The 16,183-nt window shown below is 38.8% G+C and overlaps 1 protein-coding gene across 1 annotated transcript; it reads right to left on the bottom strand.

Moving 5' to 3' along the window:
• Positions 1–195: 195 nt before the first annotated feature.
• Positions 196–12,727, bottom strand: tmc2b (transmembrane channel-like 2b). The gene is made up of 20 exons (XM_079873083.1): positions 12,636–12,727; positions 12,119–12,160; positions 11,412–11,826; positions 10,598–10,747; positions 8,993–9,083; positions 8,831–8,912; positions 8,626–8,732; positions 7,951–8,049; positions 7,716–7,858; positions 7,437–7,584; positions 7,139–7,333; positions 6,865–7,044; positions 6,564–6,725; positions 5,123–5,251; positions 4,481–4,548; positions 4,162–4,401; positions 1,155–1,280; positions 992–1,070; positions 782–902; positions 196–597 (listed from the first exon to the last, which is right to left on the bottom strand). The coding sequence occupies exons 1-20, from the start codon at positions 12,676–12,678 to the stop codon at positions 359–361; spliced, it is 2,859 nt and encodes a 952-aa protein (XP_079729209.1). The 5' UTR covers positions 12,679–12,727; the 3' UTR covers positions 196–358.
• Between the last annotated feature and the right edge of the window lie 3,456 nt (positions 12,728–16,183).

Here is a 16,183-nt window from a genome sequence, read left to right as displayed (position 1 = left end):
AAGATATTAAATATATACTATTTTTAATTTTTAATATTTTATTTATTTTTGACAACTATCCAAGCATAAAGGCACAACAAGGGGGATCGTAAGAAGGGTATCCAATTCATGAAAACATGTTTATTTCATATATTCCTGATCTGTTTGCAATAATAATGTAAATGATTTGATGAATAAACCACCACAGACATGTATATCCATAAACCTTTTATTGCACTTTTTTAAATAGCATACAAATACATTTTACACAAAAAAATATTTACAACAACAGCACCTCCTCACTGTTATTATTACAATTCGATTTGGATCCATATGTAGTACGACTGTGGAGTGTGTGTCTATATACATTCTTAAAGCCTTATCTTCGTGGTGGTGGTCCACCTCTACCTCTTCCCATCCCTTGACCTGGTGGAGGTCCACGGCCATTACCTGGGAGAGGCCCGGGTGGCCTGGGACCTGGAGGGCGAGTCACTGGTGCCCGAGGATTTGCCGCAGCCAAAGACACATCTCTCTGAACATGTACCCCTTTCCCGGTGGCTGCAGCGCCTGGTTTGCCAGTCACTTTTGGTGACTTGCTAAGCTGGTCAGTTGGTTTCTCTGTAATAAAAATGGCAAGTTTGTCACAGAAACAGACACTCCTTTGTGAATGAAGACTGTTCCACTCTCAAGTTTGAAGATCACAAGAGTTTGGAAGCATCTCCTAAAATGTGAACACCAGTAGGGGAAACACGGCAAAAGAAACATGTCATGACTAGTTCAACGAGTTGTTTAGCCCACTGACCAGCATCTTCAGCAGATGGAGGGGGAATCAGGGACTTGTTGGGCATAAGATCCTCCAGGTCTTTCATCACCTGGTTGGTGCTGTCCTTGTTGTTCCTCCTGTTCTTCTCCTCATCTCTTTGCTATATGATGGAGCAGAAAATATAAACCAATAGCTGACACTGCTGATGTCAGACAACTTTACCATCATTTACAAAAAACCTTTACCAACCATTTGCATTTTGCGTTTTAATTCCATGTTAGCGTTCTGATATGCTTTGGACACAGCATTCAGGTAATAAATAGCCAACCTGTCAGAGACAAGACATACAGATAGTTTTATTAAATGCAAATAAATCATTTACCTTTATACTTCACATTAGGTGACTACTCACACCATGAGCAGGACTGCAGAAATTATGAGGCCTGGGTTGGATGCATAACCGAAGATGTCTGCCATAAATGGTGGCAAGTCCTTCTCTATAGTCTCCGTGATCACATCAAACATCTTATCTTTACCACTGTGGAGAGACGTGGATTTCATATTGCTCAGGACATTTATGATTCAACAGAAAAATTTAAATATGAGATGTGGTGGATTTTTAATGAATAAAATAGTAAACTGTAAATCAAACTAATATTAACTCTAACATCTAACCTTACTGCCCTTTTTAGGCCAAACAAAACTAACACTTTGAAACACAATGTACTAAAACGTTCTGTCCTGTGTTTTTGAATGTTGTATGTTGTATGTTGTGTTGCCATACCCCTTTGACTTTGGTTGTGTGAGTGTAAAAATAACAAATATGGGAAATGAAACTAGACAGATGACTAGGTTAGAACCTTGTGATTAACAATGAAGAAATCATTAAAAAAAAGTTTGCTTTACCTAGTAACAGAAGGGTTTGCATATGAAGAACCAATTAAATTCATATCATTTTGCCTTACCTCCCTATTCTATAAAAACTGTTGTATTCTATTAACTGGTGGGATTCTCAGTGGAATTTGTCTGAGATCCTCTGCCCTTGCTTCTTCTTGGGAGAGATTCCCTGAGAACTAGACTATATATTGAACGTCGATTGGAGACGACCCAGGGAACGTCGATTGGAGACGACCCAGATAGTTAGGTTTAGGGAAAAAGCTACGACCGAGTTCAGGGTCTAGGCCCTATTTTGCTGGTCTAAAAATGTATGACAATTTAAAATATACATTTTTATTCCATATTGATGGACCAACATGAAACAAGCTTGTTATTATACTGTAGTAAGATGTTTTTGTAACATTTTAAGACATACTTGTTCAAACTATCCTGCAAATAACACACATTTTATGTTTATTTAATCACTGTTTTATAACCTCTTAGCTAAGTAAGTTGCAACCAGCTAAGTATTTTATCAGATCTCATGTATTAATTTGCCTTTAATCATGAAAGCTCATTTCCCCATAAATAAGAAAAATATCATGCATAATTGAGATTAAAAAGACATGAAATGTAATCATTTTGTTCATTCTGTACTCTAAATAAATAAAAAGCCAAAATTATGATATAAAAAGTCAAAATTATGACATACTGTACTATGTACATACATCATATATAGGCCTATAGCTGTAATCGAAATTATTCAACCCCCATTGCAAATCAGGTTTATTGGCATAATTTACAGACTTTCAGCTGTTTGCAATGAACAAAAATGTTTTAAGTGGTTTCCCCAAATTCAACGGAAATTGCAACTTTTGCAGTCTCAAAATTATTCAACCCCTGAATAGAATCCCTCACAACAGCACAAATCTGCAAAACAGGTGTTGTCTCAAACACACCTGATGCAACTATTGAAGGGCTTCATTAGTTGCACCTGGTGTGATTGAGCTAGAACACATGAAATATCTGAACTGGCTAGGTTTGTTGAGTGTCACGTTTGACTGCATATTAGAAATATGGCTAAGTCAAAAAAATGGTCCAAAAAGTTAAGAGAAGATATCATTGCCCTTCACAAGCAAGGAACAGGATACAAAAACATTGCGAAGGCACTAAATGTTCCTAGAGACACCACTGGAAGCATAGTTCGCAAGTTCAGAATTAAAGACAGTGGTTACACTATCTGGAAGGGGCAGAAAAAGGAATCTATCAATGGCTGCAATCAGATTTCTGAGAAGACAGATTCAGAAAAACCCCTTGAGTGACTGCAAAAGACCTGCAGCAAGACTTGGTGGCAACAGACACTGAGGTTTCAGCTTGCACAGTAAGGCGTGTACTAAATGCATGCGATTTCAATGCCAGAACTCCATGACGTACACAGCTACTGATTCAAAAGAACAAGAAAAGTGCTCAAAATCATATAAATAAGCCACAGAATGTTTGTGATTCTGTTCTGTGGAGCGATGAAACAAATCTGGAACTTTTCCGGAGGAAAAAGAATGAAGCATATGCTGAAAAGAACACTCTGCCTACAGTTAAGCATGGCGGTGGTTCGGTGATGCTCTGGGGCTGCTATGCATCCTTTGGCACTGGAAACCTGTAGCATGTGGAAGGCAAGATGGATTTATTGAAGTATCAGAAAATCCTAGGAAAAAATGTCATGCAGTCAGGGAGGAAGCTGAAGCTTGGGTGTCATTGGACCTTCCAACAGGACAATGATCCCAAGCATCCTCAAATTCCACCAAGGCTTGGGTGCAGAAGAAGTCCTGGAAGATTCTACAGTGGCCATCAGTCACCAGACTTGAACCCCATAGAAAATCTCTGGTGGGATTTGAAGAAGGCGGTTGCAGCACACACACTCAAGGATATTACTGAACTGTAGGCCATTGCTCATGAGGAAGGCAAAGATTCCCCAGAAACGCTTCCAGAAGCTGGTGTCTGGTTATTCATCTTGTTTGCAGCAGACACCAAAAGGGTGTTCTACTATTACTAAGTACAGTACTTAAGATGCTTGCCATGAAGGGGTTGAATAAGTTTGAGACTGCCAAAGTCATTAAATGTTGCATTTTCAGTTGAATTTGGGGAAATCACTTGAAACATGTGTTGTGTTGAGCTATTTCAATTACTTTTGTTTGATTTTTTCAAGGCAAACAGCTGAAAGTCTGTACATTTTCCAATAAACCTGATTTGCAATGGAGGTTGAATAATTTCAATTACAACTGTAATCTCAACTTTATCTTATAATTACTTGGTATGTCATAATTTTGACTTTTCATGTCATAATCATGATTTACCAAAGCATGATTTCTTTTTCTTATGTGGCGTAAATGGGTTTCCATACCTAATACATGAATAGGGATAACAAATCTGTTCCTACAGGAATAATTTGTTCAGGCATTCTGTTCTTTTCAACTTTTTCCCATTATTGACCGCAGTGAGCCTTTTCAAGGATTAGTACATAAATCTTGATATGGTTTAAAAGCTACCTGAAGGGTCCACAGTCAAAAGACGGTGGCAGGGTCATAATGGAGTAGATCACAGGCATGAGACTGAGGAAGAGGACGAGGAGGAGCAATCCCATGTAGAAGTTATTAGAACGTGAGGCTTTGAACACTCTCTCATGGGGAACGTTACAGGCCATCACTGCCCAGCACTGGTAATACATGGAGCTCAGCAGACGCAACACGTTTACTCCCACCAGCCCAGGGGCGTAAAATGCGCCCATCCTGAAACACACACATTATGTGAGGTCATCACACTGTCCATCGCCGAGATGCTGTGTTTTTACTCGCATGATCTGCTTACCAGATCATTCCCTGGTTGAAGATGAGCCCAAGTACATTACCACTGATGTCAAACTCTCCATAAGAAGGCTGCAGAAACACAAACACACACACACACGCATAAATATCTGTATGCATGACAACACAGAAAGAGATGTCACAGTAAAAGATACCTCTCACTCTCTATCTCTATCTCTCTCTCTCTCTCTCTCTCTCTCTCTCTCTCTCTCTCTCTCTCTGTAATTAAGTGCCCTGAATGGTGTAGTGTGTCTCTCTGTGACTCTGGTTGTAAAGCAGCCCTATCACCTATCCTGCCACCTTCTCATGGAGTTCAGTTGACCTCGGATGAACGAGTAGTATGTTACCTATATCGAGTGACAGGAAAATGAGGGCGACAGGGCAAAGCCATATAGAGCAGTCATTTCTGAGCACAAAAAACTTTTGATGAGAATATACTTAACCTGACATATTCACAGTCAGTCAGGTTTATAACATCTGCCCTCTTCTTGATGGGAACATCCCATCATCGCTAAATTGCAAAGAATTAAACTTAACAACTAAAATGTGCATCTGACAGAGGTCATCCAACTGATACTGTTCCAGCTTGTTTACACAGTGTTACGTGAGTAACTTGAATAACAGCAGGGTGTGAGGTTGGACTTACAAACCCAGCTTCAAGATCCCAACACCAGCAATAGTTGAGGAATCTCACAATCACGGCTCGTAGGAAGTCCCCTATCAGAATGGTCAGATATGTCACCTGGATGTCGGATACGGTGAGCTTCACAAACTCCTGTGAGGAAATAAAGCAGTACATTTTAACCATATAAAGCCTACTGTATTATGTTTGATACATGAATTTCTAAGGCCTTTGAATTATCAGCATGAATCAAACATTGCTGAGAAACCTGTTGCACACAATCTACTGCATGACTTCGGCACTCTGTTTGATAGATCATACTTTTTTAGCAAGTAAAAGGCCTTTTAGTAAAATTATTTTATATTTGTATAACTTTTGTATTGTCAGTAATATTTCAAGATTAACATTTACTAGACTGAAGCAACTTAAGTTCTTGTTGCACTTGTGCGTTTGCGCACAAAAGTACCCCACAAATCAGATTTCTGAGGCAGCGTAACGGTTTAATGATTTAAGGCATAATAGAGGGAGCATTGGTGAAAACAAAGTGAATATTTTATATCAATAGTAATTTCTTGTTAGAAATGACATCAGAAGTGGCCAAACGTTGGCCAAAAACGTACATTTACACACAAACTGACCTGCAACTGCAACTTTCAGACGGCATCTTTATTTCTTAGCTGAACTGTCACAGAATGGAAAGCACGGGATTGTGGGATATTAAAGTCAGCGAAAGACACAACTATGCTGTCTTCAAAAACCAAACAGATGAAGGTATGTCAGGAGACAGGAAGTGAAGCTAACATTGGATTCGGACGTTCCTTGATGCCTTTCTACCTTGGAATGCATCCTCCGAAGGCAGCGCTTTTAAGCTTTCAGACGAGGGCCCTGATGATCTGGTTCAGGTGTGTTTGATTGGGGTTGGAGCTAAACTCTGGGGTTCGCCACCCCTGCTGTGACTATATTACACTCTATGAACCGTAAAAGCCTGATGTATCAAATATGATAAATGCAAACTTTTTTTAGATTTACTTTTACATTTTAGGGTTAAACTGTTCCATTTCAAAAAATAGATTTTTGCGACTAATATTTTGTCAAGCACTATAGGGTCAGTGTTGCCAACTTAGCAACTTGTCAGCTAACAACAAATATAGTGATATTTGGACTGCTGGTTAACATGTAATCAGTCACTGTGACATACTTGTTCCATTTTCTGACAGAAAGTATGTAGCTTTATTGGACATTAGGCTATATATTATATTAAAATACATGTGAGCACGGATTAGGAGAAAAAACGGATGTAAAGTGCCGACAATTGGCGCATTACGTCATCCAGCGACATGTAGTAACCTTTTGAGCAGGCTTTAGCTACTTTCCATTGAAAATAGTAGGCAACACTGTACATGGTTAAGCACTGACTGTTCCTGACAAGTTTGGTGATGGTGGTGTTGGTGCTGACGGTACCTACAATGCCAACTTCTGTCTCCCAGCATGGCCCCCTGATGACATCAGCTGGGGAGGTGATTGGAGGGGGAATGTTTTCTGTGACATTGTACTGTAAGGTGTAGTTGTCATAGTATTCTTTAAGAGCCCAGATGGTTTCATTTTTTATCTGTTTCTCGTTTTCAAGCTGTGAACATACAATACCAAAGAAATGATTCACATAAAATGTAACAGGTATATGTGTAAGGGCTGATCCCAAAACTCTTAAGCAGAGTAATATCCTCTTTTCATTATGTTTATGGTTACTATACCCTCTATGGTCATACCTTTGCATTGACTTCATCAAACAGAGCAAACAGAAAAGTGTACAGGTTGCCCAGAAAGAGGGCAAAGATTCTGGCCAGCTGCCATTTTAGAGCGATTCGAGGGTGATAGTCTTCCAGCTCTCCTATGACCTCAAACAGAGGTGGACACACCAAGCCCAACAGGGACATCACAAGTTCAACCTGACCGAAGAAGACACAGAGTTTCACAATTTCCTTTTTTTTTTTTTCATGTACCATCATATTAATAAATTGAAAGGTATAAGAAAAGGGGTACCTCATTTTTTTGAAGCCATGTCAGTTCATTCCTGTCCTTTTTGGAAAATTCTTGAGATCTTTTGACCACAGTGTAGATGAGGAATCCGCTCCCACCCAAGCAGCACAGGATGAGAACGTTGGCTAGGACTCGTAGAAAGCGGCGCAGGTGAATGTTCTCATCCTTTAGGTTTTCCTGCTCATCCACTATAGATTCCTGAGGGAATAAGACTCAGTTAATGTTTGATTTGATCAGTCTAGCTATGCAAAGGTTTTCACAGCACAGTGCACCATTCTTTGATGCGATTGCTGTTATTAACCTTGAAGCTTGTGGTGGTGGATGCGAACTTGTTGTCAGCTGTCTCTGGGTTTCCTATAAGGTAATCCCAGCTGGTAAACAGCTTCCAGCAAAAGGTGAAGGCACTATCCTCTGCTCCATCTCCTCCTTCATTGGCATTTCTTGCCATTCTAGAAGAAGGAAGGCCATTAAAAAAAGAAAGAAAGAGGCTCCACATTATCAGCAAAAAGAGCATTTTCAGTGAGCAAAACCCTATACAGAGTGACACTGTCAATGCTGCAGATGTAGTTATTAGACTCACGTTCTGATAACCACCATTAGACTGTAGCCAAATATCCCAACACCAACCAAAAGATATGACAGAGGTAACCGGAACTGGAGGAATCCGATACTTCGTTGATTATTGTAGAAACCATAAAACATAACGGAGTACTTGCAATAACCCTGTGAAAAAAATGCTAAAGGTATAATCCAAATAAGACAATAGCAATCTTACAACCTCTTTTACACAGAATCCAATAGTGAAAAATCCTTACGCCAAACTCAAACAGGACAGAGTAGTCCATGGCAGTATCCTGTTCTTCTCTGGGGACTGTTTTTCTGGGAAGGGAGCCGTAAGGCATGCCCATCAGTACCTACAAAGAGAAAGACACAGATCATATTAGTGTAGCTTTTATTTTAATTTTCTCTTTTATGACATGAAGGCCAAGTATGATAACCCATACTTGGAATTTGTACTCTGCATTTAACCCATTCAAGTTAGTGCACACATTAGGAGCAGTGAGTAGTGAACACACACTGCAAACCGTGGACACACACAACCGGAGCAGTGGGCAGCCATTGCTTTGCTCAAGTGCATTTCCTTCATTTCCTGCTGGTATTGAGAATCAAACCCGCAACCTTTCGGTTACCAGTCTGACCAATCACGGTTTCCACAAAAAATATCAAGCAGCACAACATTGATAATAACAGGAAATGTTTCTTGAGAGGCAAACCAGCATATACGAATGATTTCTGAAGGATCATGTGACACTGAAGACACAAGGAATGGCTGCTGAAAACTCAGCTTTGTCATCACAGGAAGAATGACTCTTTAAAATATATGAAAATAGAAATTGTAATAAAATTTACAATATTACGATTTTTACAATAAACGGTAGTGTACATTGCCTAAAAGGTGTTTAAACAAAGACATTAGCATCACATCTCACCTCTGGCATAACAACAAGTCCAAACACAAAGCCGAAGAGAACAAGGTTTAATCCATACATCCACCGCAGGAAAATGAAGTAGGAGGCAACAGATGACCCAAAGTGACCTATGAGAATAAAACAGTTGAGAAGAGAATAAGAAACATACTGAACTCTGAAATTACAGATTTCGATAAAAAAGAAAAATAAACAGAGATGAACAGACTTTCCACTTCTTTTATCCGACTCTCCCAGGGAATGCAGGCTGTCTTGAAGTTTTCAAAGTCTCTATTGAATTTGATTAATTTCTGAGAAACGAACAAACAAAAAATATTCAGTGATTGCATTTAAAATGTAACATGTCACTATGGAATATTTAATGCTGTACCTTAGCCATCATGACTTTGAATGCATAGAGTCTCCTTCCTTTTCCTTTGCCCAAAGCCCCTTCAAACCTTTCTACAAACCCCTGGGCTTCTCTAACAGGTGATATAAATAGAAACTTGTATTAGCATGGAAATAAAATGTATGACACAATATCTAAACAAACTTTCTGTTTTTGTTTCAGATTTCAACAGGGCATGAGTATTTCTCTCTGTCCTGTTGGGGTTGTAAACTTTGCATGCTGTTATACATGTGTAGACGGACCAGTCCATTGACTTACTGGCTGGTTCTGCGTGTATTACGCAGCATGGCCATTCAGCATTGTATAGTAAGCACCAGAGATAATACTAGGAACAAATATCATGTTTCACTCACAACCTTCACACTCTGTAACTTGAGCCTACAGCCAATTAATTAACTCATCAATGAATAATGAATGTGAATGGTCCAGATGGACACAAGATGAACTAATTCACTAATAAACAGATATTACTTAAAGGGATAGTTAACCCAAATGTGAAGCAAAAGAAGATATTTGGGGGGGGGGGGGGGGGGGGGGGTTGTCCGTAAAATGAAAGTCCCCAGTGACTCCAGTGTTGTTTTTGATCCCTTTGACTTTCATTGTATAGGCAAAAGAAGAGAATAAGTAATACAGGTTTGATTTGAAATGACATGAGGGTGAGTATATGATGAAAGAACTTTCATTTTTGGATGAACCAACCCTTTAATGTTTTCACATGGAAATAGTATGGGTACCAGTGTAATTGTAGTTAACTGAACTAAAACTCAAACCTACAAAGCACCTCATTATAACCCGTGGTGGACCATATCGACATCCGTGTATTGTTTGGACATGACCACATGACCTTATGGCACTTGGTACATGAGATCTCTGAAGAGAATTGTACCCAAACATGCATGCAAAGACTGCCCTCAAGAAACATCAGCATGCATAAAACAGCATCAAGCTCATGAAACTGTAACATTCCACTCACCAACCAGAAGTTACCCATGAAGCTTTGCCAAGTGAGTGTCTCCTATGTGGCACTGTTTCTATCCCTACAGCTTCAGGGCCCATGTTATTGATGCTTTCTTGGGCAGTGTGTCAGTCTCTACTAACTTCTGAGGGCACTTGTCCAAACTCTCGTTTGTCACCCACACTGGTCAATTCCACTGGGCAGTCTGAGGTAAAGGTTCAGACGGAGGCCACTAGGTAATGAATGCATTGGCGTAGTCTCTGTGTCAAGTGTTTTATCTCAAAGTACAATCGAGCGCATTTTGGATGATGTTGATTTTTTACCGAAACTTTTTGTAAACTTCAAAAGCAGCATGTTGTCATACTAATCCTAATTCAAATTACTTCCATGCTTCCTAAAAATAATTTTCAGAGGCAGTAAGAATATGTAGCCAATAAGAGCTCCTTTAAACATCAGCTTAAAGTGCATTAAGAGACGTGAAAATGCAAGAAAGCAGAAGCACAGCAACTTGTAAGCTTTAATGAAGCACATAAACAAACATGAAACTCATGCTTTAAATAAATGAACTTCATTTGATTAAGAGGTGACTGAAACAAGAGCTCAAACAATGAGTAGGAGGAAATCCGTTTTACTTCAGGCATTTGAGTTTCCTCTTCATGCGCCAGGGTTTGTTCCGAAGTGTCGCTATCAGCTTTTTCTTCTCCTCCACTTCCTCTTTTAGTCGGGCCATCTCTCCCTCAGACAGAGACTCGTCTTCTGAATTGTTGTCTGATGATGAACTGCTGCAGAACAAAGCCGAGACCCAAGAGTCAGCAGTCAGTCCTTTAAGTCCAGTTTAACAGTATATCCCACAAGGATATTGTTGTTTTGGTCAAGTCAAGTCAAAAGTTCTAGTGAGCAGGATGGCCATGAAAAGCACTTCCAGATCATCAGTTGGAAGGCAAAAGAAAAGAAAAAAAAAGAATGAAATGTCCAACTGAAACCAAAAAATGTATAGCCAATATCAACAATACTACTTTACATTGGTTGCTATAATACTCTATAATATAGTGACGAGTCTATATATATATATATGAGTGAATTCAGGTTGATTGGGACACTTTTTCCAAGTCATTTCAATGGCAAAATGTGTCCCAATCACCCTGAATGGACCCTATACATAGGTTTAGTGAATGATTAAAACTTTAAATAAATTAAATAAATATAATATTTTTATTTATTTAAATCAATACAATACAATACAATATTATGATAACAACACTTTTTCGGTTGTTCAGAGGTTTCAGTTCCTTGGCTGCATTTTACCACAAATTTTGTAATATGAATAGTTGAGAACATTCAAAAGTTCTTTTATGGCAATAGATGTGTATGGCTGTGGAGGTAATGAGAAGTGAACGGCACCGTATGTGTGTGTGGCGTGGAGAGGGAGGCTAGAGAATACTGCACCTGCTGTTTTTGCCTTTGTTCTTTTTCTTATCCTTGTCTTCCTGTTTATCCTTCCCTCCTTTTCCTGCTGCTTTGCCATTCCCCTTCTTCTCCTTGACATTCTCCACCTCTTTATCCTTCTTAGTTGTGCCTTTTTTCCTTCCTTTTCTTTTATCTCCTTTCTCCTCTTCGCTCTCCTCTTCTGAGTCATCTTTCTTGGCAGCCCTCTTCTTCGCACCTGCTGCTTTCTTTCTTCTTCCTTTCTGCTCTTCCTCGCTCTCATCTTCACTTACTTCCTTTTTCTTTCGGCCTTTCCTCTTCCGTGGAGTCTCCTCCTCTTCGTCGCTCTCCTCCACGCTATCGGCAGGCTTGGCTTTCCTTCCTCGAGCAGCAGGCTTCGGTTTATTCCTGCCTTTTGCTCTTCTTTTTGAATCCACTGAAAATATAGAGAAAATGTTTGTGTATGTGAGAGTGTGTGTTTACATATATATATATATATATATATATACACATTCATATTATATTTTAATTAAATATTTTTTTTTTTACAAAATACATTTTGTAAGATCACTGCATGACATGCACATTCAAAATAGTAAGAATAATACAATAATATTATCGAATATTATCGAAAGTAAAATTATAATAAATAATAATGATAAACAATAATTATGTTAATAAAAAAATAAATGAACAAAAAAAAAAATTCAATCATCTTCAAAACTTACCATCACTTCCACTATCATATTCTGCATCGATTTCCATCCCAACTGTAACACACACACATACACTGAATTAATATCATGAGAATTTCTTTCATTTTAAAAATACTGACACAATAACTCAATAACACAACTATTTACCATCCTGTCAGATGAGTTCACTTCATGGCATACATGATATATTGTGTTAATCATTAAAACAATTAACATAAATTAGGTAAACCTGTTAAATAAGGGTCATCATTCAAAAACTCACTCACAAACATATAACAGCAGGAAACACAACAGCGCAACACATGCCTGCCAGTTGTAAAATCATCAACTGCACTACATCAGAATATCAAAATTATATCAGAACTATAAAAATTATATCAGAACAGTAAATAAAAGTTGCAAATAGTTACCCAACCTATTCATATGTAGATGGATGCGCTTGAAACGAACAGTCTACTAGTATACACTGAATCAAATTGAATCAACATGCATTAGAATGATCCTCTTCTCATCAATCAAATCTACTTACCATCATCCACGGTTATCGCAATATCATTTTTTCTGCGAGGCATCTTGTCGGTTTGAGTTTGAGTCCAGCTATTCAGTCTTGCGAGGCATCTAGAGCTGAAGACACACCTGACTGTCAGGTGGGTCTCTGTTAACAGGCTCTCCACTCCTAAAAAAGGAATCAAATGTCTCCTTGACTCCTTGAGAGCCAGCAAACAAAACGCCAGTGTACAGGGCAGATTCAAGATTCAAATAATCAGAGAATAATCAAGGTGTCTCTCATGATACCTAAACACAAGCAGGTCGGCTAAATGAAGTACGGCAAGTATACCCGAGTTTCATGATAAACACCTGAAAATATTTTTTCTAGAAAATTATAACAGATTGTAAATAATGTGAAGTTCTGATTAAATGAATCTTCTTTACGACAAATTTATCATTCTTTATGTTAATAAGACTTTGGGACCTTAGTAAAAAGTAAAAAGTTCATATACTGAACTATAGTTTAAACATGTTTAACTTTGGTTAAATTTGTGTCTTTGTTCTTAATGTGTGTAAATGATGAGGCATTGTGTCAACAGGAAGTTCTAACCTTCTTGTTCAGACACAGCGCAGCAGAATACCATTAATTGCTTTGAGTTAATTATATACAAGAGGTCTACTAAAATAACATCAAGTAACAGAACTACATTCACACAGATCAGATATCCAGCATATAAAAGCGGTTTCTCTGTAGTGACCATGAGTAAGGAAGGTTCACAATAAACGCAAACACACTGTGAAAACTGTAGACTACTTTTTGAGAGTTTTGGAGTTTTACTTACTTCCAAAAGTTGAGATAACTTTATTTAATTTGATCAATTCCAATACATTGGACAAATCAATTGGATAAACACACTAAAGAATTTACAAGGTTTTTACAGTAAAGTTTAATTTATGATTAAATGAATAATTTAATGAATTAAATTATTCATTAATACTATTATGAGCCCAAATGCTATCGCTATTCTTGATTTCTTACTAAAAGAATTTAAAATGAGCTGTATTTTCAATTAACAATGACTACCTAAATGAACAAATAAACAAAATCTCAAATGACTCCTGTTAATACTTAATGACAACTGCCCATGAATTATAAATGACCATTTGCATTGTTAATGAAACTTATGTGCCAATTTTCTTATAAATAATCGTCAAGATTTGATACAGGGATATCATAAGGTTCCAAAATGTAAGATCTCTTCGATCCATCTTCAAAACAGGTGCTCTTTATATATTCTTATATTCTTCAAGGATGTTTTTTTTTTACCATCCTCTAGTAGGTTTGTAACAAACTCCCCTCACTTAAATGGTACACAGCGTAACCCCAAACAGAGCAGCATGGGCCGTGGAATGACAAGTGAGTCACACGCATCTTTTGCTGCCAAATCTGTGGCTGTTGGAAAATAATCCAGGACATTAGACACCCCTAGAGCTGAGAGCAGATTTGAGAATACAGTACTGCGCATGGAAATGTTGTGGGTCACCTGACACGCTGATCAAGATAAAGCTGCATGGATTTGAGAATAGGAAAACAATGAAATGGAGACGTAATGTTGGGCAAAGCCAAGCCGTCAATCGGTTCAAAAATTATTTCGCTTCCAGATCTATGGGGGCTAAGGGCCAGTGTCTTGACGAATAATGCTACCTATAAAATTGTGCTACCAACACTATTTTTGCATTGTTTTAAGGGTAGGTTTAGGGTTTGGGGTAGGTATGGATGTTAAAAAAGCCTCAAAACATGTCACACCACATAACTATAACGCTGGTAGTCTGATAGGTAGCGATTTTCGATGAGCGGGGAGCACAAATCGACAGAACACCGGTTCACACCGAACGCGTTTTGTGGTCTTTTTGAACGCAAACGTTTTGAACGCGACCAGTGGTCAGGGTACCTCAAATCCAGCATGGAGGGCCACTGTCCTGTAGAGTTTAGCTCAAACCATGATCAAACTCACTTACCTGCAATTTTAATAACTCTGTTGACTAGCTTTTTCAGGTGTTTGATTAGTTTTGGAACTATACTCCGCAGGGAAGCGGCCCTCCAGGACTAGATTTGAGGAACCCCTGGCATTTTTATAATGCCCTGGCATGCACGATGCTGCAAAAGACACAAACACAATGGTTAAACACGTTGTCTGTCTATCGCTTTTACATTGGAAATCAATGGAAAGTAGCACAGTGGAACGGAAAAACACGTTTTGTGTGAAGATTGCATTTTGGGATTGCTGACAGTTAAGGGTGATTTATACTTCTGCGTCGTAGCCTCTACGCTATAGACTACGCGTTGGTTTTCATTTATACTTCTGCGTCGTTGTCCGCATTGACCTGCAATTACACATGCAGAGGGAGCATGTGAAACTTAAGGGAGGGGTTCTAGCAGACCAATCACAGCGCTTGCGGTCCGCATAGAATTTAATTGCTAGGCCTTTTTTAAGAACTAGACTTTTAACAAGCTGTTAAAAAAGTTCCATCCTCCTACGTACTTCCGCTCAATTTTCATTTTCCTTTAGTACTCCGTCTGGGTTTGCGGTATAGAGCTGGTAAGTCCCGCCCCTTCCGCTAACCCCACTGGACCTCTAGGTTGAAAAACCGTCAATGCAAGTGAATGGGAGAAAATAATTATTTTCTGGTCCCGTTTGAATTGTGCCATGAATGTGAACATATGTTGTCTGTGAATTTTTTATTTAATTTTTCGTGTAAAGAATGTTACAATTTAGCGTGTAGAAGTTTGATACGGTTAGACTTTGTGTGAGAGCACTTTGTGGACTACAACTCTTCGCTGCTTTCGACGCGTTTGAAGCGTCACCACCACTCGCACACGGACACTAGCTCACGGATCCCGCTAAACATGGCTGTGTCTTTAGTGCACTTCACCGCCTTCTTTCAGGGAGAGGACAAAATCATTGAGGTTGGCGAAAACCACGGGTAAGTCAACTTTATGGGATGACGTCACATAGGCGACATGTAGTCTTTCTCGTTATGTCTTTTCCACAACTGCTAGCCGAAGAATCATACCATATACTGTCAAACTCGTAACATGAAAAATTATATAAAAAATTCACAGACAACATATGTTCACATTCATGGCACAATTCAAACGGGACCAGAAAATAATTATTTTCTCCCATTCACTTGCATTGACGATTTTTCAACCTAGAGGTCCAGTGGGGTTTTACGGATGGGCGGGACTTACCAGCTCTATATTCGTGGGTTTTTACCGGTCCGATCAGTGAACAGAGGGAGTGGCTGAGAACGATGACGTTGAGGTCGTGCGCTAGTTTGAGTTGTAGGGTTACGTCACGATCAAACATTAGCGATTGGTTATGGCAGATCCAATAGTTTTGAACTTCAAAAGAGTACCCGCCTTCAAGGAAGTTAACGCTTGTCAATGGAGGGTGGCCAGACTCTCTGTACAAATGAAATGTACGAGAGTCTGGTAAGACCAGGCTAATCATAAATGCCACTTGGTTTAAAATGTTGTTATATAATGCAATGACACTCATACATTTTTAAGTGTAGCGTAGATGT

This window comes from Squalius cephalus, assembly GCF_949319135.1.
Source record: "Squalius cephalus genome assembly, chromosome: 5".
NCBI classification, from domain to species: Eukaryota; Metazoa; Chordata; class Actinopteri; order Cypriniformes; family Leuciscidae; genus Squalius; species Squalius cephalus.
This window is presented reverse-complemented; position numbering and strand designations above follow the sequence as displayed.